The 27,411-nt window shown below is 41.8% G+C and overlaps 1 protein-coding gene across 32 annotated transcripts in view; it reads right to left on the bottom strand.

The window, feature by feature from the left end:
• Positions 1-27,411, bottom strand: part of DTNA (dystrobrevin alpha) — a 324,921-nt gene that overhangs the window by 114,107 nt on the left and 183,403 nt on the right. For all 32 annotated transcript variants that reach the window (XM_030553035.1, XM_030553013.1, XM_030553020.1 and 29 more), the window contains exons 2-3: positions 26,431-26,498; positions 18,914-18,994 (exon numbers count right to left, since the gene is read on the bottom strand). In XM_030553035.1, the coding sequence (XP_030408895.1) occupies positions 18,914-18,994; positions 26,431-26,497 (148 nt within the window). In that variant the 5' untranslated portion in view covers position 26,498. The remainder of the gene's footprint in view (positions 1-18,913; positions 18,995-26,430; positions 26,499-27,411) is intronic.

Below are 27,411 nucleotides of genomic sequence, written 5' to 3'. Positions count from 1 at the left end.
GTTCTGGTGTCTACAATTTAAGAAGGATGTTGATAAACTGAAGAGGGTTCAGAGAAGAGCCACAAGAATGATTAAAGGATCAGAAAATGTGCTGTATAGTGATGGACTCAAATAGCAGAATGTATTTAGCTTAACAAAGAGAAGGTTAAAGGGTGACGATTCCAGTCCATAAGCATCTACATGGGAAACAAATGTTTAATCATAGGCTATTCAATGTAGCAGAGAAAGGTATAACATGATCCAATGGCTGGAAATTGAAGCTAGACAAATTCAGAGTGGAAATGAGGTGTAAATCTATAGTGGTGAGAGTAACTAACCATTGGAACAATTTACCAACGGTCATGATGGACTCTCCATCACTGACAATTTTAAAATCAAGATTGGCTTCCCACCCCACCCCACAAAGAAAAAATTCTCTAGGTGTAATTTTGGGGCAGTTTTATGACCTGTGCTACACAGGAGGTCAGACTTGATGATCATAATGGTCCCTTCTGGCTAGGAATCTGGCCTTAAGACTTTGGTTTATGGGCTGGTTTGTACAAAATATTATCAGTAAAGTCACTTCACACTATAAAAATGAAGAGTTGTTCTGGGTAGCAACAATGGAAATTTAATATTCATTGTGCAGATTCCTAAAAAGTCATATTAAAAACACCACAGTGTGGACATGCATCATTGTACATTAAGGTCCTGTAATACCTACAAAAGTCAGGAAATTATTATTAAGGCCAACATTTCATCTTTCAATCACCTTAATATTTCCTGGTGTTATCAGGTATATAGTATGCAAAATCTCTCTCTGAACTGAAGCCTTATAGAAAAGGATCCCATCTGCAACTCATAGGCCCAACAGCATAAGTTAAAGATCATTTCCTAGATATTGTGAGTTTAAACCAGGGCATCAATAGTATGTTACCCTATTTTTGATGCAACTCTTTGAAAACAAGATGAGCAATGCTTAGATGGGAAAGTGTCTCTTGTGGAAGCATGGGAGTATGCAGAAGGTCCTCCTTCTAAAGAATGGGGCTACTGCAGGATATGAAGTCAGGGCCTACACCTGGAACTCCATCCAGCCAAGCAAGTTCTGCTTAAAAAGAAAAGAAAAAAAAAAAGGTAAATAGATGCTCAGAGGGGGCACACTCCAGGTCAGCTTCCTTCAGGTCTATTTTACATAAAAAAAGTTACTGGGCAGAGAAGGTGGAAGGTAATGAAGTGGAGAGGGTTCAAGGAAGGAATCAAGAGAAGCATCTTTGTGGGTTGAACGCATGTGGGTCAGAGAAGCCAGGGCCTTTGACCAGAAAGATGGTGGGCCTGAAGGAGGAGATAATTCATTTAGAATGGAGGAAGTCCACATAGTTCCTAGACATTCCCCAGAGGAGACTGACAGCACAGAAGCAAGAAGAGGGAAAAGAGATGCCAGGGTAGAAACCAGTTTATGTTACAGTGCAATGGACTGCTAGGCAAAGGAGTGACAGCAAGAAGGCAAGTGTCAAGGAGAGGATACAGCTGAACAGAAGTGGAATCAAAAGAGTGAAGGGAGGGACAGTAAGCAAAGGTGCAGAATGAGAGTTGCAGAGAACGCAGAACTGTTGATAAAGTTGACATCACAGTGTGTATATACTTTAATGCTGTCTTTAGTATTTTTTTTTAAAAATACTATAGAAAAATAATAATAGGAATAATTCCCCTCACCCCCTTGTTTGTAGTATTCTTCAAGGGGATTGAAAGGTAATGATGGGCAATGGGATATATGGAACCTTTCATTTCTGGGTATCTACTTCAAATCATGCCAGGTCACATGACAGCTGTTCAGAGACCTCAGTTCAGGAAATGATCTAATTGTCCCATTTTAGTTCCTACATCATAAAAACAACCACAAGTAGCACCATGTTTGGCAGTTTCAGCAGAGAGGGCAAGAAATAGGTGAGAACAGAGACTGAACTATGTTCTAACTACAAGAAGTCACATCAAGCCTGGCCTGAGGCACCCTTAGTGGGACATAGTGAGGAGAAACTTGAACTGCTGCTGTTTGTCCCACACTTGTGCCTAAATTATGGCTTCAGCAGGGCTGCCAGTTCAGCCACTGGTCACTGTAAATGAAAAATTAAAAGTAGAAGAGTTTCTGCAACTCACCAGGACACTATTTAAGGCCTGATTTTCAGAGGTGCTGCTCGCGCTTGGCTTCCACTGAAGTCAAATGGATTGTGGGTGGTCAGTACTGCTGAAAAATCAATCCCTAAACAAATCAACCTTTTGAAGATCTACATTTCACTTCTACACCTCCTTTTGAGGGATAAAATGAGCCCAACGATCACGTAAGCAACACATCACTACTCCTGAGGTGTGACAGTTCCAGTGGTGGCCATTAAAAGAAAACACCAATATTTACCCACAGTAGCATCTGATATAACACAGTTCTCTCCTATTCTATTGTCTCGTAACTGTGGATAAATGTTGAGTTACTAGTGGTACCCTCTCTGTAAGAATTTCAAACACACTTTACTCACCAGCTGTTATGCTATCAAGCATATCCATATTCATGAACTTTTAAAAAGACAGATTTTTTTAAGACACTTTGGAATAGTTTCAGGATATTGTGCTGCCAGCGAATAACTTACGGATGTAAATCTCCATGAAGTATTTGGCTGCAGTGATTGTGCTAAAATAAATCCTCATGAACTTTTGATTAAAAAACTAGAGCATGCGTACAGTCTATACACTCCTTTCTCTCCCCTTCTCCTCACTCCAAAAGACTAGAAACTCACAAGGCACTAGGCTGTCTTATGGAGCATCAGTCCCTGACTAAATACCTAGAAAAAACAAAAGAGCACCTGAAAGCACTACGTTGTGAATAGTTTAGAACTTCACAGATGCCAGCTCCCACAATTTTATCATGAGTCTCATGATATTTCAAATTCTTCTTAAAGTCTCATCTCTTGGTGTCATGTGAATGTGCAAGCATCTGGAGTTTCTTTAAAAAATAATAAAAAAAACAACCCTGGAGTTTCTAGCCATCATGGTTACAAAGAAAAGTCACATTTTCAAACCTAAGCATTCCACACAGGCTCACAAAAGACCCAAAACGTTTTGCTTTGTTTTTACATTTCATGACTTTTAAGTAAAAACAACAAGGAGTCCGATGGCATCTTAAAGACTAACAGATTTATTTAGGCATGTGCTTTCGTGGGTAAAAAAGCCACTTCTTCAGATGCTTTGAGTGAAAATTACAGATGCAGGCATTATTATACTGACACATGAAGAGAAGGGAGTTACCTCACAAGTAGAGAACCAGTGTTGATAGGGCCAGTTCGAACAGATGGATCTTATGTTCGTATGTTAAAAATGAAGTGCTTAGACCAAAGAGAAGAGTTTTTGCTCTTAGCAGAAGTCAGGCATGAGAGACAATGCTCTGGAGTTCTAGCTGTTGATGGAGGATGGTCTCATGACAGGCTGCCCTGAAACCTGCTGCAATGATTCTCAACCTGACAAGAGATGTAATACATGACAGAGACTCATAATGAAGGACACAAAAATATTATTCATACAGGAAACGTAAAATGCTGCAGGATTCATTTCTTTTATGTGGATATCTCTATAATCAGAGTTTCTTGTTCCTTTATTTCCACGGTAAATATTTTTAACCAGAACAATGAGGGGGGAACCAAGTTTGTGTGGAATGCAGGTAACCTCAGAAATAAAATGAGAAGCATTTAAGAGTTATGGCTGGCTACACATTACACAGCAAGTCTGACTTGCACGTTTGCACAAACAGCATCACATAGTTTGATACCCAAATTGTCAATTTCTAGTGCTGGCTTGATAATATCAGTTTGAGCACAGTTTGCTATAACGCCAGACTGAGAATCATGGCACAGAGAGAGAGGGGATTCCACCAAAATATCTGAAATTAGTACGTTTACAGGCAATTATATTTCTATTTTAGAATGGAATTATTCTACATTAGGAGGGTGAATCATTAGCCTAACTTAAACCAAACTTAAAATGGCAGGCCAAATCAAAAGAGGATCAGAAGCAAGCTGATTTGACTACGTGCGTCTTAGGGGTAACTATTTGAACTTAGTGGAAGGAAGAGGAAAAGAGGTATTAGCATAGAAGCATGGAAATTAGCAAGGTCACCATCACAGTCACTGGCAGCAGCTCCATCCATATGAAAACAGTTGTACTATGCTTCAGAGAAGACAAAGCAAAACAATCTTTTACGCAGAAGAAAATAGAAGGGGAAAAAACAAAACTGTGAAAACCCAAAGGTGCTGGATTTAAAAATCAGAGAAATGAGCTCCCTATTTGTCTACTTTAATTAAGCCCCATATTTCAATAACCAGCATGGCTTTAAATTTAAGGCTTTCAGCTGCCAATGGTTTATTCTATTTCCAGGGAAATCAGGAGCATTTGCTTTTTTCTGCAGGCATGGAATAATCTCTCAACATGCTGAGCAAAGTCCATCAAGGACGGCAACAGCTTGCCAGCTGTACAGTCCTGTATTGCTCAGTTATGTTTAATTGTATAATGGTTTTTTTATTACGACATGTTACGTTCCACTGCTGCTGCCTCTGTGGCCCAGAGGGAATGTGTTTGTGAACATGATATTTCATCTCGGGGTGCCTTTCTGTATAAAGAAATCACTTTTTAATACATGCAACAAAAACAAATATTAAAAAACAAACATTCTACAAAGATATTCTGGTATCAAACTAACTAAACAAAGACAATGTATGGTTACGCCCCATCAATTTCAGTGCTGGAGAACATGCCATATATTTGGCAGTGGTGGTTAGTCACTTGTCCTCCCCAGTTTAGGGAGTCTCAGCACTTTTCTAGAGACTGAAAGTTATGGCTAAAATACTAGCTACAACTCACACCTGATAAGGCAGAAGTGATCCTGATGTAGTAGTGGGGAACATTTAGTGGTCTGGGTGGAGCACTGTCTTTGCTCTCTTTTGAGGGCCCCTCACAAGCCTATCTTGAGTCCAGTTGAATCCTTTCTTGCTCCTAGACTCTTCCATAACAGCAATGGTCCACAATGGCTTACAAATTCTGCAGATGGCCAAGAGATTGCCAATCTCATAATACTTACCCATACTTTTGCCATCTCCACTCTTAACTCTGGTAGTGAGTGTTACTTACTTTAAGCCCACCCATAAGTTGCAGTGAGTGAGGAATTCACTTGACCACCTTTTGAATGGTATAGGCTACTGTTAGTATGTAACACTTTGCTCAAGCTTCTTCACTGGCTTTCTGTTTGCTGCCGAGTGAAGTTCAACTCAATTACATTAAAAGCATGGAATAATCTAGAACTCTGTTACTGCAGATCACATCTTTATCTTGAGATGTTTGACTGAGAAAGGGCTAGCCATTCAGAGAAGATTAGTCTTGGACTTCATAGATTTCACCAAAGTTTTTGACTGTTTTCACAGAGTCACTGAGAAACATCTTACAACAATATGGGCTTCCTAGAAAGACAGTGTCACTAGTCAGGATGCTGTACAAAGGCTCAAAATGCTGTGCAAAGACAAAGTAGAGAGACTGATTTATTTGAGATCACCACTGGAGTACAGCAGGGTTAGTTTTATCATCCCCTCTTTTCCACATTGTGATAGATGATGTGATGCAAAGAGTAACATCCAAGGAAGATACAGAAGTTAGGTGCAGTAGAGGAAAACGTCAAGATCTTAACTTGGCAGATGACATTGGTCTGTTGGATAAAGATGATGATGATGCCATGAAAAAGACCACTATCAACGTTAAATGTGAGGCTGCCCTCCCAAACAGCATTAAGAAACAGCCAAAATAAAACATCATTGTTGAAAGAGTAGTCAGCAATGACGATGCGTATGTGACTGATAGTGAAGAATACAGCATTGTTAAGAAGTCTGTATATCATGGAAGCATAATCAGTGCTGATGGCCAACTCCATAAGGAGATCAAAGCAAGAACTGGGAAGGCATATGGAGCTTTTTTGAGACCGGTAAATATTTTGAAAAATAAGGAAATTAACGTAAGAATCAAGATAAAGTTATATAATGTCATTCTGATACCAACATGGTTATATGCTTCTGAAACTTGGCAAATGCTAGAAGCCCACAACAGGAAATGTCACGCATTGCATCAGAGGTGCTTGTGGAGAACATTTGGCATCTGCTGGTGGGATAAAATAACTAATGCTGATGTGTTACAAATATGGTTGACTCGTGCCTCCCCATACAGGGGTGGGGGGAGCACAATCTAAAGGGGAGGACATGTGACACCCCCTACATGTCTCCTCTGCCTAGTGATCCCTGTGCTCAGCCTGGAACCACTGGACTCTTCCCACCTCACATTACCTGCAGGGAACGGAGGGGGGCTCTGTCCTTCTCCTGCTGTGCCTCATCTGGCACATTTGGCCACTTTTCTGGCACCCAGGCCCGAGCGGACTCCGACGTGCTCAGCCCCTGTCTCTGGCAGCTGAGCCTGGGCAGGGAGCGGGCTGCTGCCGCCACCTCCCCAGCCAGGCTCTCTCTCAGACAGCTGCTGCGCGGCACAGAGTAGCCTCCCAGCAGCTGGTATGAGAAGTGGCTGGCCCTGCCCCTTCTCCCTGCCCAAGTTTGGCTGCCAGGGACAGGGGCCAAGCATGCTAGGGAGCAGATGCAGTGGGAGAAGGGAGCTCCTCTCTCTCGCTTCAGGCAGGCTAATTTGGGGGGGGAGGGGCACTTGACCCCACATGTCACCCTACGCGTTGCCTCTGGTTACAAAGGATTGGCCAACAGACTGTACAGACAATGAATCAAGAAAGAAGGTGGAAGTTGTTTGGCCATGTTGTAAGGTCATCAAAAGACCTATTGCTAAACAAGCCCTTTACTGGATACCACTTGGAGGAAGATGGAAAAGAGGAGGACAACATGTGACATTAAAAAGGGTTTTGAGAAAGAGGTTGCTATCATGGAAACAAACTATAATGGAGTTGTCACAAACAGATAAGAAAAGTTAATAGCACAGAAGTACTTTATATCTCTTTGACTGTGAAGGGTTAACAAGTTCAGTAAGCCTGGCTGTCACCTGACCAGAGAACCAATCAGAGGACAGGATACTTTCAAATCTTGAGGGAGGAAAGTTTTTGTGCTGTGCTGCTAGTTTTGGTGGTTGTTCACTCTGGGGGCTCAGAGGGACCAGATGTGCAACCAGGTTTCTCGCCAATCTCCCTGATACAGATTCTTATAGATTCAAAATAGTGAGTACAAGGTAGATAAAGCGAGTAGGCTTATGTTTGTTTTCTTTATTTGCAAATGTGTATTTGGCTGAAAGGAGTTCAAATTGGTATTTTGCTGAAAAGATTCTAATTTGTACTTGTATACTTAGACTGGGAGGGTATTCCCAGTGTCTATAGCTGAAAAACCCTGCACCTAATTCATCTTAAATTTACAAAGATAATTTTTACTGTTTTTTTCTTTCTTTAATTAAAAGCTTTTTTGTTTAAGAACCTAATTTTTTTTTATTCTGGTGAGACCCCAGGGGAGTGGGTCTGGATTCACCAGGGAATTGGTGGGGAGAAAGGAGGGAAGAGGGAGAGAGAGGCTGATTTCTCTCTGTGCCAGGATTACTTTCTCTCTCAGGAAGAGTCTGGGAGGTGGAAAGAGAAGGAGGGAGGAAGGTGAATTGTCTTCTCTGTTTTGTGATTCAAGGAGTTTGAATCACAGTGATCTTCCAGGGTAACCCAGGGAGGGGAAGCCTGGGAGAGGCAACGGTGAAGGAAAGGGTTTACTTTCCTTGTGTTAAGATCCAGAGGGACTGGGTCTTGGGGGTCCCTGGGCAAGGTTTTGGGGGGACCAGAGTGTACCAGGCACTGGAATTCCTGGTTGGTGGCAGCGCTACGGGTACTAAGCTGGTAATTGAGCTTAGAGGAATTCATGCTGGTACCCCATCTTTTGGACGCAAAGGTTCAGAATTGTACCATGACGTGGTGTGCAGCGTATGGGATAGATAGACTCCAAAAGCCAGTGAGGTTTTTATTTCTTTCTCTGGTAGCTATCTGCAGGCAGACTGAGAGGTTTGGGTTTAGGAGCAAAAGCCAGTAGGATTTTTTCTCTCTCTTTCCCTGCTAGCTGTGTGTAAAGCAGGCTAGAGGAGATTGTTTTTAAAAGCAAAGGTCTGCAAGTTTTTTTGGTCTCTCTCTTTTGAGTACTCTGAAGTCAAAGGCATTAGGGTTTAACAAGGATCTTTGTTAAACAAAGGGACTCCAGCTGTGAGTCACCATACACACCAGCAAAACACATTTGCAAATGAATGTTTTTTTTCTTTCTAACTCTGTCAGGGATAGCTAGGTAGAAGGAGTTAAAAAAAGACTGTTGCTAAGCAACCCTAAGGAGGCAACAGAGAAGCAGCATTTCAGGCAGTAAACACCAGAGGGCGCCCCAACACAAGAAAGCAGAAACCATGACTACCAAGGACACCCTGAAACAGGAACGAGCGAGACTGGAGGCAGAGGGACAAATCAAAGACGCAGACCACAGGCGAGACATGGAAAAGAAACTACAAGAACTAGAAATGAAACAAAAAGAGATGGAGCTGAGAGAAAGAGAAAGAGAGGCTGCCCACAGGAGAGAGCTGGAGATAAAAGAAAGAGAAAGGGAAGAGAGGGAAAAAGAGAGAAAGCATGAACTGGAATTAGCGCAGGCTAAGCAGAATAACACAGCCAACCCTAACAACCCTTCGCCAGTTGTTGTTCCACATCCCAGGAAATTTCCCACCTACAAGGCAGGCGATGACACTGAGGCCTTCCTAGAAAATTTTGAAAGGACCTGCCATGGGTACAGCATCTCTGAAGACCAGTACATGATAGAGCTGAGGCCACTGCTCAGTGGACCCCTAGCAGAGTTGGTGGCTGAAATGCCTAAGGAGAACATGAACGATTATAAACTTTTTCAAACCAAGGCCAGAATCAGAATGGGGCTAACACCTGAGCATGCCCGTCGGAGGTTCAGAGCTCTAAGGTGGAAACCAGATGTCTCATTCAGCCGACACGCCTACCACATTGGAAATAATTATAATGCCTGGATATCAGGAGCCAATGTTCAATCTCTGGACAACATGCACCTCCTAATACAATTGGAGCAGTTCTTAGAGGGTGTTCCTGAGGAAATAGAAAGGTACATCCTAGATGGAAAGCCCAAAACTGTAGCTGAGGTGGGGGAGATTGGAGCCAGATGGGTGGAAGTGGCAGAAAAGAAAAGAGCTACTATCAAGGGGAGCGAATACCACAGGGGGCACACCGACAATAAACCCTATCACCGAGGGCAACCCAAGACCCCACCTACAACTCAAGGAAAGCCGCCGACTCCCTATTCTCTCACCTCACCAATCTCCAGTAACCCACCTCAGCCCAGTGACCAGTCAGCTAGGCGATGCTTCAAGTGTAATGAACTGGGACATATAAAGGCCAACTGCCCCAAGAACCCCAACCGAGTGCAGTTCATTATATCTCCATCACTCCAAAGATCCCCAGGCCCAGATGCCTCTCAAATACCCTTGGAGCAAAGGGAAATTTTGAGAGTGGGCGGAAAGAAGGTTATTGTGTGGAGAGACACGGGGGCACAAGTATCAGCTATCCACCAATCCTTGGTGGACCCCAAATTCATCAACCCAAAGGCTCAAGTGACAATTTTCCCCTTCATGTCCCAAGCAGTAAACTTGCCTACAGCTAAACTGCCTGTCCAGTACAAAGGCTGGTCAGGAATGTGGACATTTGCAGTCTATGACAATTATCACATCCCCATGCTACTGGGGGAAGACTTGGCCAACCAGGTAAAGTGGGCCGAGAGGGTGGGAATGGTTGCACGCAGCCAAGCCAGGCAAGCTTCCAGACCCATCCCTGTTCCTGAGCCGTCCACAGGGGCCCTGTCTGTCTTACCAGAGACCCAGACAGAGGTAGTGGACCCGGATCCCCTGCCAACGACTGCAACAGCCACAGTACTTCCAGTCCCAGGCCCGGACCTGGAAAAGCAGCCAGCACCAGAACTATTGCCAGCACTGACACCAGCGCTTGCAAACACATCTTCAACCCCAACGCCAGAGGGTGCCAGCGAGCCTGAACTGGCAGAAGCAGCAAACAACCAGACCCAAGAGGCTCAGCCAGAGCCTGAAATACCACCTGGTGCACCAGCAGAGAGCGGTTCACCAGCCACGAAAACAACCCCATCACCTACATGGCTTCGCGAAGGACCAAGCCGAAGTCCACAGTCTGAGGAGGAACTGGTGTCCCCAGCCTCCAGGAAACAGTTCCAGACTGAGCAGGAAGCAGATGACAGCCTTCAGAAAGCTTGGGTGGCAGCACGGAGCACCTCACCGCCTCTCAGTTCTACTAACAGATCCTGGTTTGTTATAGAACAAGGACTTTTATATAGGGAGACTCTGGTGGACACCGGGAAGACTGGCATCCACAAAAACAGTTGGTGGTTCCAACTAGGTACTGGGGGAAGCTCTTAAGCTTAGCCCATGATCATCCCAGTGGCCATGCTGGGGTGAACAGAACCAAAGACAGGTTGGGGAAGTCCTTCCACTGGGAGGGGATGGGCAAGGATGTTGCCAAGTATGTCCGGTCTTGTGAGGTGTGCCAAAGAGCGGGAAAGCCCCAAGACCAGGTCAAGGCCCCTCTCCAGCCACTCCCCATAATAGAGGTCCCATTTCAGCGAGTAGCTGTGGATATTCGGGATCCTTTCCCAAAAAAGACACCCAGAGGAAAGCAGTACATACTGACTTTCATGGACTTTGCTACCCGATGGCCAGAAGCAGTAGCTCTAGGCAACACTAGAGCTAAAACTGTGTGCCAGGCTCTAATAGACATTTTTGCCAGGGTAGGTTGGCCCTCCGATATCCTTACGGATTCAGGAACTAATTTCCTGGCAGGGACCATGAAAGAACTGTGGGAAAACTCATGGGATGAATCACTTAGTTGCCACCCTGTACCACCATCAAACCAATGGCCTGGTGGAAAGGTTTAATGGAACTTTGGGGGCCATGATATGTAAATTCATGAATGAACACTCCAATGACTGGGATCTAGTGTTGCAGCAGTTGCTCGTTGCTTACAGGGATGTACCACATCCCAGTTTAGGGTTTTCACCATTTGGGCTTGTGTATGGCCATGAGGTTAAAGGGCCATTACAGTTGGTAAAGCAGCAATGGGAGGGGTTTACACCCACTCCAGGAACTAACATTCTGGACTTTGTGAGCAACCTACAAAGCACCCTCCGACACTCTTTAGCCCTTGCTAAAGAGAACCTAAAAGGATGCTCAGGAAGAGCAAAAGGCCTGGTATGATAGACATACCAGAGAGCGTTCCTTCAAGGTAGGAGACCAGGTTATGGTCTTGAAGGCGCAACAGGCCCATAAAATGGAAGCATCATGAGAAGGGCCATTCATGGTCTAAGAGCACCTGGGAGCTGTTAACTACCTCATAGCATCTCCCAATTCCTCCCTAAAGCCCTGAGTGTACCACATTAATTCTCTCAAGCCCTTTTATTACAGAGACTTACAGGTGTGTCAGTTCACAGCCCAGGGAGGAGATGACGCTGAGTGGCCTGACGGTGTCTACGATAAAGGGAAAAGTAACGGTGGCGTGGGAGAGGTGACCCTCTCCACAACCGGGAAAGGTCTGCGGTGGCAACAAATCAAGAAGTTGATGCACTCTCCTGTGAAAGTTCCCTAAAATCAACTGGTTAAAAATTGTCCTTACAATGTGAAAAATCTTGTAGTTTTACTTAATTAGTGGCATATGTAAGGATGCATGTGTTTATTGATCTGTTTATTTTAAAGTTCTAGGGAGAAGTCACTGCCAGTGTACTTCCACCCTGTCAACGATTTGGGGGGCGTGTCATAAACAGATAAGAAAAGTTAATAACACAGAAGTACTTTATATCTCTTTGAATGTAAAGGGTTAACAAGTTCAGCAAGCCTGGCTGTCACCTGACCAGAGGACCAATCAGAGGACAGGATACTTTCAAATCTTGAGGGAGGGAAGTTTTTGTGCTGTGCTGCTAGTTTTGGTGGTTGTTCACTATGGGGGCTCAGAGGGACCAGATGTGCAACCAGGTTTCTCTCCAATCTCCCTGATACAGGTTCTTATAGATTCAAAATAGTGAGTACTAGGTAGATAAAGCGAGTAGGCTTATGTTTGTTTTCTTTATTTGCAAATGTGTATTTGGTTGGAAGGAGTTCAAATGTGTATTTGGCTGTATCATAACCTAGTCCCAGATTTTGACCTTAGCGTCCAAAATATGGGGGTTAGCATGAAAACCTCCAAGCTTAGTTACCAGCTTGGACTTGGTAAAGCTGCCACCACCCAAAAAATTAGAGTGTTTTGGGGCACTCTGGTCCCCCCAAACCTTCCCTTGGGACCCCAAGACCCAAATCCCTTGAGTCTCACAACAAAGGGAAATAAACCTTTTCCCTTCCCCCGTCCAGGTGTTTCTGGAGAGACACACAGAAGCAAGCTCCGTGAATTTAAACAGAGGGATTCCACTCTCCCCGTTTCCAGCCTTGGAAAACAGAAGTACCGAGAGCTAATCTCTCTTTCCCCCTTACCCAGAGGGAATGCCAAGTCAGGCTAGTAAATCTAACACACACAGATTTCCCCCTGACTTCTTCCTCCCACCAATTCCCTGGTGAGCACAGACTTAATTCCCTGGAGTTCCCCACTAAAGAAAAGCTCCAACAGGTCTTAAAAAGAAAGCTTTATATAAAAAGAAAGAAAAATACATAAAAATGGTCTCTCTGTATTAAGGTGACAAATACAGGGTCATTTGCTTAAAAGAAATATGAATAAACAGCCTTATTCAAAAAGAATACAATTCAAAACATTCCAGCAACTATACCCAGGTAAATACAGAAGAAAACAATAGAAACCTTACTGCCTTACTATATTTGTACTTACAACTTGGAAACAGAAGATTAGAAAGCAGGAAACAGAAATCCTCTCATAGCAGAGAGAGAGAGAGACAGACAAAAGACCCCAGAACAAAAGACTCACACACAAACTTCCCTCCACCCAGATCTGAAAAAGTCTGGTTTCCTGATTGGTCCTCTGGTCAGGTGTTTCAGGTACTTCTTTCCAGGTGTAAGAGACATTAACCCTTACCTATCTGTTTATGACAGGCTGAAAGGAGTTCAAATTGGTATTTTGCAGAAAAGATTCTAATTTGTACTTGTATACTTAGACTGGGAGGGTATTCCCAGTGTCTATAGCTGAAAAACCCTGTACCTAATTCATCTTAAATTTACAAAGATAATTTTTACTGTTTTTTCTTTCTTTAATTAAAAGCTTTTCTTGTTTAAGAACCTAATTGTTTTTTTATTCTGGTGAGAGCCCAGGGAAGTGGGTCTGGATTCACCAGGGAATTGGTGGGGAGAAAGGAGGGAAGAGGGAGAGAGAGGCTGATTTCTCTCTGTGCCAGGATTACTTTCTCTCTCAGGAAGAGTCTGGGAGGTGGAAAGAGAAGGAGGGAGGAAGGTGAATTGTCCTCTCTGTTTTGTGATTCAAGGAGTTTGAATCACAGTGATTTTCCAGGGTAACCCAGGGAGGTGAAGCCTGGAAGAGGCAACGGTGAAGGAAAGGGTTTACTTTCCTTGTGTTAAGATCCAGAGGGACTGGGTCTTGGGGGTCCCTGGGCAAGGTTTTGGGGGGACCAGAGTGTACCAGGCACTGGAATTCCTGGTTGATGGCAGCGCTACAGGTTCTAAGCTGGTATTGAGCTTAGAGGAATTCATGCTGGTACCCCATCTTTTGGACGCTAAGGTTCAGAGTGGGGAATTGTACCATGACAGGAGTAACAAATGTGGCAGTAGACAGATGGAGATAGAAACACTGGGTTGCCTCAAGAGTCACAAGGTACAAGAGCATTTAAAAAATAACCCCCAGAGTACCCTATACCCTAGTGGTTACAGCATGCACCTGGGAGTTCAGGAAGCCAAGTTAAAGTCCCAACTCCACATCAGACAGAGTGAAGATTTGACCCTAGGTCTCCCACATGCTAAGGAAGCAGTCTTGTTACTGGGAGTAGAAGGGATGGCACCACTGCCTCTTCCATTTGTGCAGAATAGGTGTGCTCTGATATCGCCTACTGGATCAGGCCCCATAGGTAACACATGCAGGGAAACGCTTAGTTTGAAAATCCTGCCAGGATCTAGGTGCAAGCTTGCCATTGTTAGGACTTAGGCAGCTTTGCACTGCCCGCTGGCAGAAATATCGGGGCCTAGACAAGGTAGGTGCTACAGGGTTAGGCTGCAGCTGACTAGTGATTTTAAGAAACTAAATTTTGGACTTAGGCCTCTACAAAGGCAGTTAGGTGCTTTGTGGATGTAGCCCCATGTGATCAGCAGCAGCTTAGGACCCCTTTCCCTACACGTAGAATTCATTCACCTCTGCAGTCCATCAGAGCCCAAATCTCAAATCCTTTGGTTTATGAAAACAAAACATTTTGGTTAGCTTTTCATGGGGCTTTTTTGCTTTTGCAGATGGCATATCTAGTTTGTGTGCTATTCTTTATAGCTCAGGGCCCACCAGCTATGATTACAGGAGCTATGCAAAGTAATACACAAACATAGCTCTCAACTGTCACTCTTTGAGGACATCACTCATTTTAATCCCAAAATTATCTCTCACAAATTTGTTATCCCCTCACTTTTACAATTGAAAAGTTTACAGCAGAAATAAAAAAAACATGAAAGTGTAATTACAAAAGAGGAATGAATTCCAGGGTATTAAGTTTCCTGCATGACAATTTTGTGTCCCCCTCATTTTAGGACTTTGTCACACATTGCATCCCACATTTGAAAACTGGCAAGTTGAGAGGTATGTAAATAAATATCTTGTTAACTTTGGAGGGATATTGTTATTCAATCTGAAGTGTTGATACAACACAGGAAACCTGGAAAAGGGCATCAAGAGCTGATATTTTTCAATTTTTTCTGTTTCTCTTTTCCATTTCCTTATGCAGAATTTCTTGAATTCATTAGAAGAACGAGGCTGAACTGGATCTGATTTTATCATGCTTGACAAGGAATTGCAATGACTTACTCTCCCCGCCCCTCCAGTGGCTTTAGTTAAGCTCACCTAGGCTCAGTGCTTGGAGAGCTTTTTAAAACAAAAACTTGTGCATGGCAAGAATTTCCCTACAGTTTTACAGCCTGACCTTCAAGGTCTGTATCTGCAATTTTTGAAAAATATCTGCTAAACATTGTTGATATTATTTTTCCCTTGTCAAAATTAGCTGTCACCTAAATTTATGTAATTCAGTATAGCAGTTCATTTGAACTACATTAAAGCATTGGTACTTGGGAAAGTAACTTATCCAATTGCATTTCCTTTTCATTCCTCTCCTCTTTTATAACTTTCTGCTTTTAGGCAATAGTTTAGTGGTAGGAAGATATGGATCTCTGTAACATCACGGCTAGTTCACACACTCCACCATCCGTTACAACATATCTACATCATCAGGGAAAACTGCTCACTATGTTCCTGTAGTCTGCTCCAGAGCACTCTTTTATATTGGCAGAGAGAAGAATTCACAGAGATGAGCATGTGGATGTGTGCTTGCATAAAGCACAGCTGCAACAAACGTAGGATTGTTCATTATACAGCGTATCAGCATAAGTAATATCCTAGAAGGATAACATGCTACTATATACTAATGAGCATCTTTACATAAAAATTATGGCATTAATAAAATCTCTGTTCTGCCTTTGCCAGCATGGCCCTCTCTGGTATCCAAACAAGCACTGCCTTGCTCCCCAGACACCCAGACTCCCTGCACTTTATTAAATTAGTTCTTTTAAAAGAGCCCTTTAAATACACACACTGCCTCTTTTTTTTTTTTCATAACAAGTCTACTCTGGTCTGAGTCAGAGTGGAGCTGGTTTCAGCAGGTTAAGGGGGCAGGGCAGAAGAGCACAGCTGAAAGAAGAACAGAGATGGCTTGAGAGGCAGGGGTTGTTAAAAGCTGTGATAAGAGTAGAGTTGTCTTTGAGTTTTTCTTTTTATATCCACTCTTAAATGAAGCAGCTCAGATATAGCTGAACTATTTTTTCCCCATTTCACTTTTGTCTCCTGAATTCACTACTGCTTAGCACATACTCCACAGCAATTTCAGTGGGGAAAAAGAAGAATTGCTAATGTTAGTGAGATGACTGTATTATTAACCACTTCATTACTATCACTTGGTATAGTTTTGTAGTGTCTAGATACTCCATCTCAGACATTCATTGTTCAGAGCTTACAAATGTTTCAGGGAAATTATCTAACTCTCCCCCAGCAATCACAGCACGCTCTAGTTGTATAAAAGTCCAGGAAAGAGAGAGGAACATTTTGACAATGGAAAAGATGCACAGTTCAACCATTTCAGAGCAACAATAATTATTTCTGAAGAGCTTGAGAAGGAAATAGTTTCACACAGACCTTCACTCCAAAGGTAAAATTTTTGGTTAAATCCCTGTGTCTAGAGCTAGATACATTAGGATTTTGGTACAAATATGAGTGAGGGCTTTTAAATGACACAATCTACTTAAAAAATAAATAACTACCATCTCCTTTTTTATTTGGAAAACTCAATAGGCTATATAAAGGTTAAGATATCCTAGGTTATTGTATTTAAAGGAAGCATTTAAAGAAATACAACTGAATGAAGAGAGTAAATGAAGATTCTTGAACTTACTTGCTTACCTCGACTCCTCCTTTATTTGCCATCTGTCTTCCTTATAGAAGACAGTTTGTTTTTATGTAGCATCTTTTAGACTCAAAATACCCCAAAGCAAAAATAAGTTAGTGACCATGTAGGCAAATGGAAAACATCATCCACTATGTGCTCAGCCATAGTTTGCCCACAGTCTTACAATTAGTGCCTCTTTTAGGGCTACTATTGACTTCAGTGGGTTTTGGATCAGGCTTATCGAACTGGGGATGTGAGGGGGTTTTTGGCCTAGACACATATAAAGCTGTTAATTCTTGAAAAGCGATACCGGGAGCTCACATGCCTGACTGATTTCCACATCAGTGCTTATTTCACATGGAATTTGAACATTCTGCTGTGAGGTTTGGTCATCCTAGCAAGGTGCCCATGTTTTAAAACTGCATTAAAATCCTGGTGTAGATAGGCGAACAGCCACCTCCTGGCTCAGAGCTCAGGTCCTATCCATTCCCCCTACAGCAAAGGTCAGATAAAAGTAAAATTTCACACACAATAGGGCCTTAGCTCAGAAGAGTAACAAAGAAGCAATCCAGCATTATGGTCCTGATATCATGCATGACCACAAGAAAAAACAGAATACATTACTGTATCCTCCTCCCTAAGATAGCACTTTTTTCTGAGGCAGTCTTTAGAAGTGCATTTAATGCTCATAAATAGTGCTAGATTGACAGCCATAGAGACCAGAGTTTTTGGACCTTTGGTACACTTATACTACACTGCTAATTACGGCGCAGATATTCTACACAATGTTCTACCATGGTGCCTCAACCTTTATCCAGAAAGACTATTTCTTCCTTCATTTCCCTTGGTCATAAGCGTATTTCAATTTCCATAAGCATTCATTCCTTTTCTTTCCTACTGAGGCAGCCAACAAGGGAGCCAGTCATGAAAGTGTCATTTACAATCTAGATACCTTATCCATTAAGAACAGAACTGAGACCACCAACTCATTTCACACATGTTACTGAAGAGCAATCTGATGGTATTGATTTTTAATCACTGACTGGCTTTGTTCAAACTAGTGACTGAGAGGTGCCAGACTCTATATTCTATTATAAAAAGAAATACTATTTGTATGTTTACATAAACACTACACATTTCATAAATACTAATTATTATTCTCTGTTCCATTACCAATGCCTTCAGCCATCCAGTCTCCCCTACGATGAAATTATTATATCCTTGTACTTAAAATCAACTCCGTTAGATTTTTTTTTGTCACTCAGGAACAGTTTATGTGGTTACAATGGAAATTAAGTGAAAATTTCATCCTCTTTGACAAACAATTAAAAAAATAAAATAAAGTAAGGAAACACGATCACATCAGCTATGTTCAGTGTGTTTCCTTCTGAACTGAGCATGATTGAACTACTGTAGCTGTAGGAAAGTGTACTTGGCAGCCTGCTTGCGACATGGACCAAGCCTATGGTCCTTCCTTAAGCTAAAAATGCCTATTAATATGAGAGGTACACTAAAGAGGTGACTGCAGGATTTGACCCCTGGCTAGTAACCGTCTGAGTGCTCTACCCATTCTTCATTTTCTTGTAAAAGCTTTTCAGACTGGCTTTTGCTGATATTTGTAGGTCACAAGCAGCAGATTTTTCTGCAATACAAATATTTACAACCTCAAAGCAAAGAGCTAGCTGCTGAGCTGCACAGGTTTTGTCTAGTTTTTTAAAAAACTCCCTCCAGTGCAGCTCTTCTGGTGGCAGCACAAGTGTTTAGACCAGTCATGGTTACTGTTAGTGGAGGTACATTGATGGGATTTTTTTTTAATAGCCCATTGTACACAGGCCTAGTGAGAAATGTAAAAATTCTATCTGTCTGCAAAACAAATGGCAAAGTCTATGGTGTGGTGGCTTTTTTTTTTAAAACCTTTTTAAAAGCTCCTGGCATTTTTCATAACCCTGATAAGAGAAACTATTGTTTTTAAAGAAAAATAATCACATTTAGAAGAAGCATTAAAGAACCTCTGCCCCCAATAGAAACATTTCCACACTTAATGCTTTGAGGATAATTAACAGTATAGAATTATTCTAAATTTCTTTATTACCGAGCCATCCTTATTAGTGTCTAACTGTACATTAAAATAAATCCATATTTTCCTTTCAACTGGAGAAGAAACATATCCTACAGTGGTAAGACTAATGATGGTACTTGCAGTTAACGACTGACATACTTACAGTTGCATTTCTTCTGCACAAATCTAAGCTTGCATGCTGTTCTGTAGGTGGATAAACGGATGCGATCCAGATCTTGAGCCCCTAGTGGAAGAGAATTATATATATGCTGTGACATTTCCCTGGGGTAGAGTCCACAATGTCTGCAAGTACAGTGAATCGTGTGTGTACTGTGACATTCTATACCTTGGGAGAGCATCTTGTAACCGCCATATTCCTCATTTATATATAATTGTGATCTTACATATAAAGCATGCCATGTGAGTTCATAACCTTTCCCCATAACCAGGGGAAAGGTTATGAACTACTGAAACCCACTGTTCTATCTAAATATGTACATCTTTAGTGCATATGAAGTTATGAGATTTATGTTGTATGGTTGTTACTAAAACATGCTGTAAGTTGGGGAATCAGCCAGACATTAGCTCTCAAGAGACAACACCAAGGAAAGTAACCAATGCCCGGGCGGGGTGTCATACAACCACCAATAGCCATTGTCCAGCAAGGGGGCTACAATTCAATGACTCACCTGCATAAGGACACACCAGGGGAATTGCTCAACATTACCTGGGGACTCAGCAATCCCCACCAGACATGCCTGGACTTGTGTTCTCCAAGCACATGGGACTGAAGGTATAACACAGAACACAGGGGGCCCATGCTTTACCTTTCTCCTCCCCCATCTATGCTGCAAGCAACTCAGAAGAAGACCAAAGACTCCAACAGAGGAGACTGGGCCAGGTTGAGGGGACAAACCTGTATATTAAGGACTGCAGTATCCAGTGGGGTGAAAGAAACTGCTTAATCTAGTTGTTGCCTAGTCTAATAGGGCTGAAAGGTTAGACTGTGTGCTTATATTTTATTTCTGTTGGTAACTAACTCTGACTTTTTGCCTAACACTTAATATCACTTAAAATCGATCTTTTGTAGTCAATAAATTTGTTTAACTGTTTATCTTTACCAGCAAGTTTGCCTGAAGTGTGTGGAAAATCTGCTCAGGTTTGCAAAGGCTGGTGTATGTCCACTTTCCATTGATGAAGTGGTGAACCAATTAATACATTTGCACTGCTCGTCTTGAGCAGTGCAAGACGATATACTCCTGAGGTACAGTCCTGGGAGCCGGGGGGATTTGGCTAGTGCCTTTCTCTGTGTGATTCATGAGTGGCTCTGGGAGCATTCATGCAATATAGCTGGGTGTGGGGCTCCACATGCTGTTGTGCTGAGTGATCACAGCTTTGGAGGGGTTTGCTGTTTGTCACTAGCAAGACATTGTGAGACACAGCCCAGGCTGGAGAGATAAAGGGGCACACTGGTTCCACAGTCCCAGGCTGCACCCCGGGGATCCTGTCACATGTACCTTTTCCTTGTTAACAATGTACATATAGGAGAAAGGCCATAGAAACACACGGTGTCCAACATTTTCAAGGCTGCCTATTTTTGGGGGGGGGAGGGAGGTATCCTCGTGATAAAACACATTCATGAAGAAAGCCAAGGAACAGTAAGCCTACACTGTCTGTCATTTTGAAGAAACAATCTGGTCAAGCTTCAGGCTAAAAGACAAATTTGCCAAGCTCCAATATCAGGGAAAAGCATCTAATTTTAATTTTTAACGACAAAGCTCACAATAAATATCCTCAGCTGTCATGCCAGCTCAGAACAAGGTATTGTCAGAAGACCAAATTAGAAACAATACAACAGCTGAACTTAGAGACTGGTGGATGACAAACTTTAGGGCAAAAAATATACTGCAAAAGAGTGGGCCACATTCACCACTGATGCTGAGATTCATTTTTTGTGGTCGGAGCCTCAAGGAGTCAGTTCATACCCAGACTGGCCCTGGATGCTCTAAATATACAAAGCTGGCAATGTCCCCAAAGCAGATGCCAGCAGTGCTTTTCCTGCCCACATCTTTTCCCTTTTGCCAGGGCCGGCAGGGGAGGTAGTGTAGGAACCAACTAGGATGGGTCTACTCCAACTGAGTGCCACCCAAGTAGCCAGAAAGGGATCAGAATGAGGGTGAGAATCTGACATAGTATCTTAAAGCATCAAGCCATTGTTCATTACTTATAATATTTTTTAAAACTCAAAGGCAGATGAGTAGATTTTTTTTATTTAACATATTTACTCTCAGGCTGACATGGCATACAAGAACTAGGCAATTGTTACTACAGAGGTAGTTATGAGAAAAAGAATTCAGAACTCCCAACTATGGCACACGGGCTTATACCATGTGGCATATTAACTTTAACTAATACAGAGTCAATGACATTTTCAGATATTTGTGTTTTGAATGTGGTTGCAACTATGTAATAGAGGAGAATTTGCCCCCATCAACTTGAGCAACTTCATCTCTGAAATAGATACTAAAACAGAGTTACATACCACAAAGCTGCTTGAAGAACTGTCCAAACTCATGTTCATTCCAAATACAACTAGCGTAAAATTAGACTGGCAATAGAGTGTAGTGAAGTGAAAATATGGCCATCCTGTTTAACTGCTTTCACAAATCCCTTCTTTGAGATCCATGCCAACATTATTAGATCTGCCACTGGGCTTTATAATTGTATATTATGCTTGTGTTCACCCACTCTTTGATGAACAATCAGGCGTTGGCTGGACCCAAACATTTCAAACTTGTACTGATCTCTTCTGTCTCCCCAGCACCTGCCCTGCTGCTGACCAGATTCTCCCACACCACCCTCCCAGTACTCTCTACTAGTTCCTTTTCACAGTTGGCTGTCTTAATACCATCTGTTCCTGGCAAAAGGTACTCTGAACTACTTAGCATCAGGTCCTGCAAGGTTTTGATTTTTCTTATGACATGATTTCCTGTTAACTGACTCCGTTTTTCTCTTTTCCATTAATATTTTGCTGACAACACTGAGGAAAGCTGAAATATCTGAGGCAGGGTACTGCAAGTTCTCTAACACAGAGTCTTTCCTTTTTTTATTAGGACGAATTAAGAAAACCTATTCCTCTTTTTGTAGCTACTCATGTATGATAAAACAGATTGCTATATAGATCACCTTTGCTTACCCAATAAGAATTGGGATAATTGGGGAATAACTTTGAACTGATGGTTAAGGTCTTATGCTTGTGTTATTGGATGGCACCTGAATCTTATTAAATATGCTTTGAGAGATCATTTTATGGTTCATTAGATTTTTCTTTACAATATTGTGATAACAACATAGACCAAGTAATATTAGTTTATTTATATAGTGCCATTCAACTATGGCTTTGGAGTGCCTCTCAGAGGTCTTGTTACAAGGCTTAAATAATTTTCTATAAGTCTCTGAGGTAGGTATTGTTATATCAATTTTACAGATTGATAAACTGCAGAGGAAAAGTTATGCTACTTGCCTAAGGTTCATAGTGAATTGGTGAGAGCCAGAAAGAGAACTCAGCAATCTTGTCTCCTAGTTACTTGCTATAACCACAATGTTCACACCACATAGTCAAAAAACATAATTTCTACACAATGGGCAAGATTCTATGCCACTAGTAACAGTCGAAGGGCAGCGCATGATAAAGTGTCTTTAAAGCCACCCCTGTGCTGTCTAAAGGCTACTGGGGTGCTCCAGGGTTTTTGACATAATTTAGACAGCAGCGAGAGACTAAGTTATGACACCCTCTCCAAGTTACACTCAGGTCTACTGTGCTGCCAGGAATACTCTCAGCATCATGTGCTTTAGTCCCACCCCCAACACACCCCATCTTCTATTAGCTGCACCACACTCCTTATAATGGGGCTTGAGATGTGCTCCTCAGTAAGCAACTTTAGAGGTGGCCCCACCTGTAGTGGGGAAATTCTCCCCTGGCTTTTAGGGCTCCTTTATGCCACTAGAGACCTTTTATGAGATGTAAAGGGTCTGATGCAAAAGTGAGGATCTCCAATATGTATTTTGTAGGCATTTAGGAGAGCTGAACAAACTTATATGCAATACATTTTGCCATTTTTGCTGCTTGCAGAGTGATTTTTATAAGTTGGGTGAAAACATTTTTTAATGAATTGGCTGGGCAATGCAGGAAGTTTACTACTCCTGCTTCTGTCCCAAACATATCTACTGTTCTTAGTTCAAATTTTGGCTCCGGTCTGAAATTTATTCTTCCAAAAACTTTTGTACAAACAATACCTTACTTATAGGCACGCTAATGAAAAACAACGAAAAGATGTCAGGTGGGGATAAGGCAAATCAAACTTCAGTTTCTAAGTTGCCTAAATGATTGCCAAGAGTTTCTCACACTATTTGATCAGCTGCAGTATTATAGCTTTTTCCTTCTGGGAATTCTCAGCACATTTCATATGGTTGGCACTTTGAAAAGAGAATAAAGCAATAAATTGCAAGCTTTGTCTCATGTTTCCATACTTTGTAACAGACCTCTGTGTCTACTGGATAATCTAGGCTGGCATGCCCAAGTGGATACATGTTCTGTTCACCATATTTTGTGGTGCATCCATCAGTTCATTCCCCTCTAGATGTATGTAAACCTGTCAGTTAAAAGTACTGGTATTCCATTTATTTTGACACCCTAGTGTGCCTTTTGAGTTGTAAGAGACAATGTAAACTTTGACCTCAGAATTTCAAATAAGAGAAAACCAGATATAACACTAATTCATAGAACATTGTAACAGGCAATTGTTTGTAAACACTAAATACAGAGGAGCCTCAGAATCCACCTACCATGTAAAATATGACTCTCATAAAAAGATCTATGCCATTTTGCAGGAAAACCTCCTTATTTAGGAGAACACGTAAGCATTTCCTGAAGTGACCTGAAGAAGAGCTCCGTGTAAGGTCAAAAGCTTGTCTCTTTCATCGATGGAAGTTCGTCCAATAACAGATATTACTTCACCCACCTTGTCTCTCTCAAGCACTACTCATCTTTAATCTTTTCCTCTTTAAATGCATGGTTGGTTTTTTGCAAACAGCACAGAGAAGAAAACAACACATAACCATACATAATGAAACAAAACATTAAAACACTCTACATTTCAATATATAGAAAATGGTGTATAACAGCTATTTGTGTATGGCAAAGGCAAAAACCAAAACTTGAAACAAGCTGTAAGAAACCATCACAAACTCTTAATAAGGTCCAAAATAAAATAAACGTTCTGCTTTAGAAGTGTATATATTAGACAGATAAAATAATATCCTGTGGCTAGATAGCAAAACAATACAGGATGGTAAGTTTCTCCATTGTCAAGATGTCCAGTATTTTACTGAGGGTGTGATCCCATACCTATTAAAGTCTGGCTCAGAGGGAACATGAGGATCACACTATTGGGCAACACTGTAAAATAAGGAGGGAATCAACTTTTCTAAAAGGTGCATCCTTATCAAGGCCCAACCCGCTAAAGGACTAAGGTAGTTGTGTGGGAAAACCCAAATTCATATCAGCTTGCACTTGGCCCTTTCCCAAAAAGTTCAAAAATGAAAAATCCTGCCACGCCTCTGAAAGAGCCTCCAGCACAATTGGAGCACCAACATATACTAGAATCAGTGTGGCCCATGCAGTGATGAGCTGCTAAAATCTTAACAACCAGTTCCATATAAAAAGTTCTGATTTAAAGGATATGCCACAGTATGTATTTTTTGTACCCATAGGGTTACCATACGTCCATATTTTCCTGGGAGGAATTTTTAAATTTTAAAAATTCTGCCCGGACAGCAATTTAAGAACCAAAAAGCCTGACATCTCCGGGGAAATACAGAAGTATGTTAACCCTACCTAAAGTTCTTTTTTAAAAAGATGAGCCTGAACTAGAAATGAGCTCCGTTACACGTGTGCGTCCCTGCCACTCCCTTGGGGTATGCTAGGGTGACCAGATGTCCCAATTTTATAGGGACAGTCTTGATTTTTGGGTCTTCTTGTTATATAGGCTCCTATTACTCCCCACCCCCTGTCCCTATTTTTCACATTTGCTGTCTGGTCAACCTAGGGTGTGCACATGTGTGGGTCCCAGCTGCTCCCTGCCCCCCCCCATTGAAGCAGGTGTGCAGGGTTACTGCCCTGAGAACTTCAGGGCACCAGTGGACATGGGACTGGATGCAGACAGGGGAGTGGGGCAGGACTAGCTGGAGGCAGGGGGTGCAGGCAGGGGCTGGCTGCGGGCAGGGGCTGGGTAGAGCAGCAGGACGCAGCCCAGGCCCAGCAGAGGAACTGGGAACCCACCAGGCAGCAGCAGGAGCCCCACGGCCAGAGACCCAAGGAGCAGCAGCAGCAGCAGCAACAGGGCCAGGAGACAGCTCACATGGCTAGCACAGTGCAGCACTCCCCCGGTGGCCAGGAGGAGGAATTACAGCTTTCCGGCCTGAGCAGGGAAGCCAGTTAACAAGCGGTTCTAAAACCGCTTCTAAATTTAACAACTGGTTCATGCGAACCGGCTCCAGCTCACCGCTGGGCCCATGTCTACTTAATCAGGGTGGTGTCAAGTATGTTCTCTGCAACAGTGAACATGGGCTATTCAAATGGTCAGTAAAGGCAGACAATGCAGCTATAGGTTTCCAGAATCCCCCTCAGAATTTAAAAGTAAGATAAAACAGGAATTTTAAGGAGGGATTCTCAAAAACACTCAGCATTATCCTAACTCTACTTCCATTGAAGTCAATGGTAAAAACAAACCCACACATGACCTATCCAGGACAAGAGTTGGGCCAATACTGAACACTTCTGAAAACCTCACTTTTAATATTCAACTCTCAGTTCTCTATGCACCTTTTATATGGAGGATTCAAAACCTTGAAAAATGGCATAGATATAGGTAATCTTCTAGACATTTGTTAGATATATTTAATATTTTTCCTTCAAAGTCTGTTAAGAGTCTAGAAAAGTATCATTGTTCTGTCAACATTTACTAGTTTGAAAATACTACACCTCATGGATATAAATTATAGAATGACCGTAATAGAGCTAAGGGATATACCTGATCATTCTTCTCAAAAAAATTAGCTAAATGTAGTAAAATCAGGAAGATCCCAAACTTTATACAAGGAAAACAGTCTCCCAAAGGAAACAATGGATTGTTCACAAGGGAGATAAGAGGAGTGGGGAATAGTTAGGAATTGACACAACTCTTGTTCATATGATATTTTGTGGAGAGCAAATACGTTAATTATTTTACAACCATACAAGGAAAGGGATACATTCAAGTGGGATATCTAGGATTTAAAACTGTTCCTTAGAAATCTCGTGTTTTGGGGATGATTGTTTTCTCTTTCTTCATATTTGTGTAATTATCAGTATTTTAATTTCTTTGGATGAATTAGCTATTATTGAAACAGAGGTAAAATAACCTGGTTCAGAAGATCACAGAAATCAGGGATGGGAAAGCTCTATTGTGCAGTATTGGGTTAATTAAATCCACCCTCCTGAAATTTCCTTCTCACAGTAAAAACACAATTCTTTAGAATGAGAACAGGACAGATACAGTAAGTAAGGTTTACTGATGTTCTGTTGTATCTGGTTCATCTTTTGCAATGAAGCAGTTAGATCTCTAAAAACACAGTACTTACGCATTTCAGCAAACAGCTGCCTTCTTTCTGCCATGGTATTTCCTCTTTTCCCACAATCTTCAATCATTCTAAAAGACAAAATCACCAGAAAATACTTAATATCACAAGCTGAACATCAGCCCTTGCCAGCCCTACCATGGCATTGTTCGGCATTAAAAATCAGATCACGTTCTCCTCCGTGGCCTAGACTTTGCTTTCAATTTAGCATGTCCTAAATAAGGGGATCTTATTGGTAAATTATATAAAGGAAGAAGAAATCAGAAAGTGTAATATCTCTGCCTCTACCAACCAAGGTTGAATTCAAACCAGTGCTCATAAAATGAAAGGCTATGTAATCTCACTAACTCTCTCTTGAGCCGCCTATTACCGCGGATATTTCTAGTTGAACTTTTAATAGTACACATGAGTGCTTGTAGTAAGTCATCATAGATCTAAAAGACTGCTGATTAAAAACCTATTAAAAGATTACATCTTTCAATAATCAGAGTTGAGCAAACAGTTCATAGTGAATACATTCATTAGCTGAATTTAGCCTCTTTTTATTGTCTATGAATTGTCCGCAAGCTGCTTACAATTTTTTTAATTTATTTGTTATTCAAAGTTAGTCACCAAATATTCTCTATGAACAGTATATAGACAAATAATGAGTCGTAAACAATTCATTATAAATATCTGATAGTCAAAATTTGACCTGGATTGGTTAGTGTTGATTTTGCACAGGGGTCACATGGTTCTGTATTGATTTCCTAACTAGATTAGCTTATTAAGTAAGAGTAAGGCCACTCATTTACATATTCAGAATTTTTATTTCACAAACATTCTCTAACACTTGCATAATAGGCACTGTTTCTACATAATATGCTGGGCAACTCATTTGCAGAAATAAAAAAAATGCAAAAGGGGCACAAACGTAGGGGCCTTTTTTACTTGCAGAAAAACGCTTAAGGTATTTACCTAGGTCCAGTTATCAATGTCTGGTTA

The sequence above is a fragment of the Gopherus evgoodei genome, chromosome 2, assembly GCF_007399415.2.
Source record: "Gopherus evgoodei ecotype Sinaloan lineage chromosome 2, rGopEvg1_v1.p, whole genome shotgun sequence".
NCBI classification, from domain to species: Eukaryota; Metazoa; Chordata; order Testudines; family Testudinidae; genus Gopherus; species Gopherus evgoodei.
The sequence above is the reverse complement of the archived record's forward strand: the minus strand, read 5'-3'. Positions and strand labels throughout refer to the sequence as shown.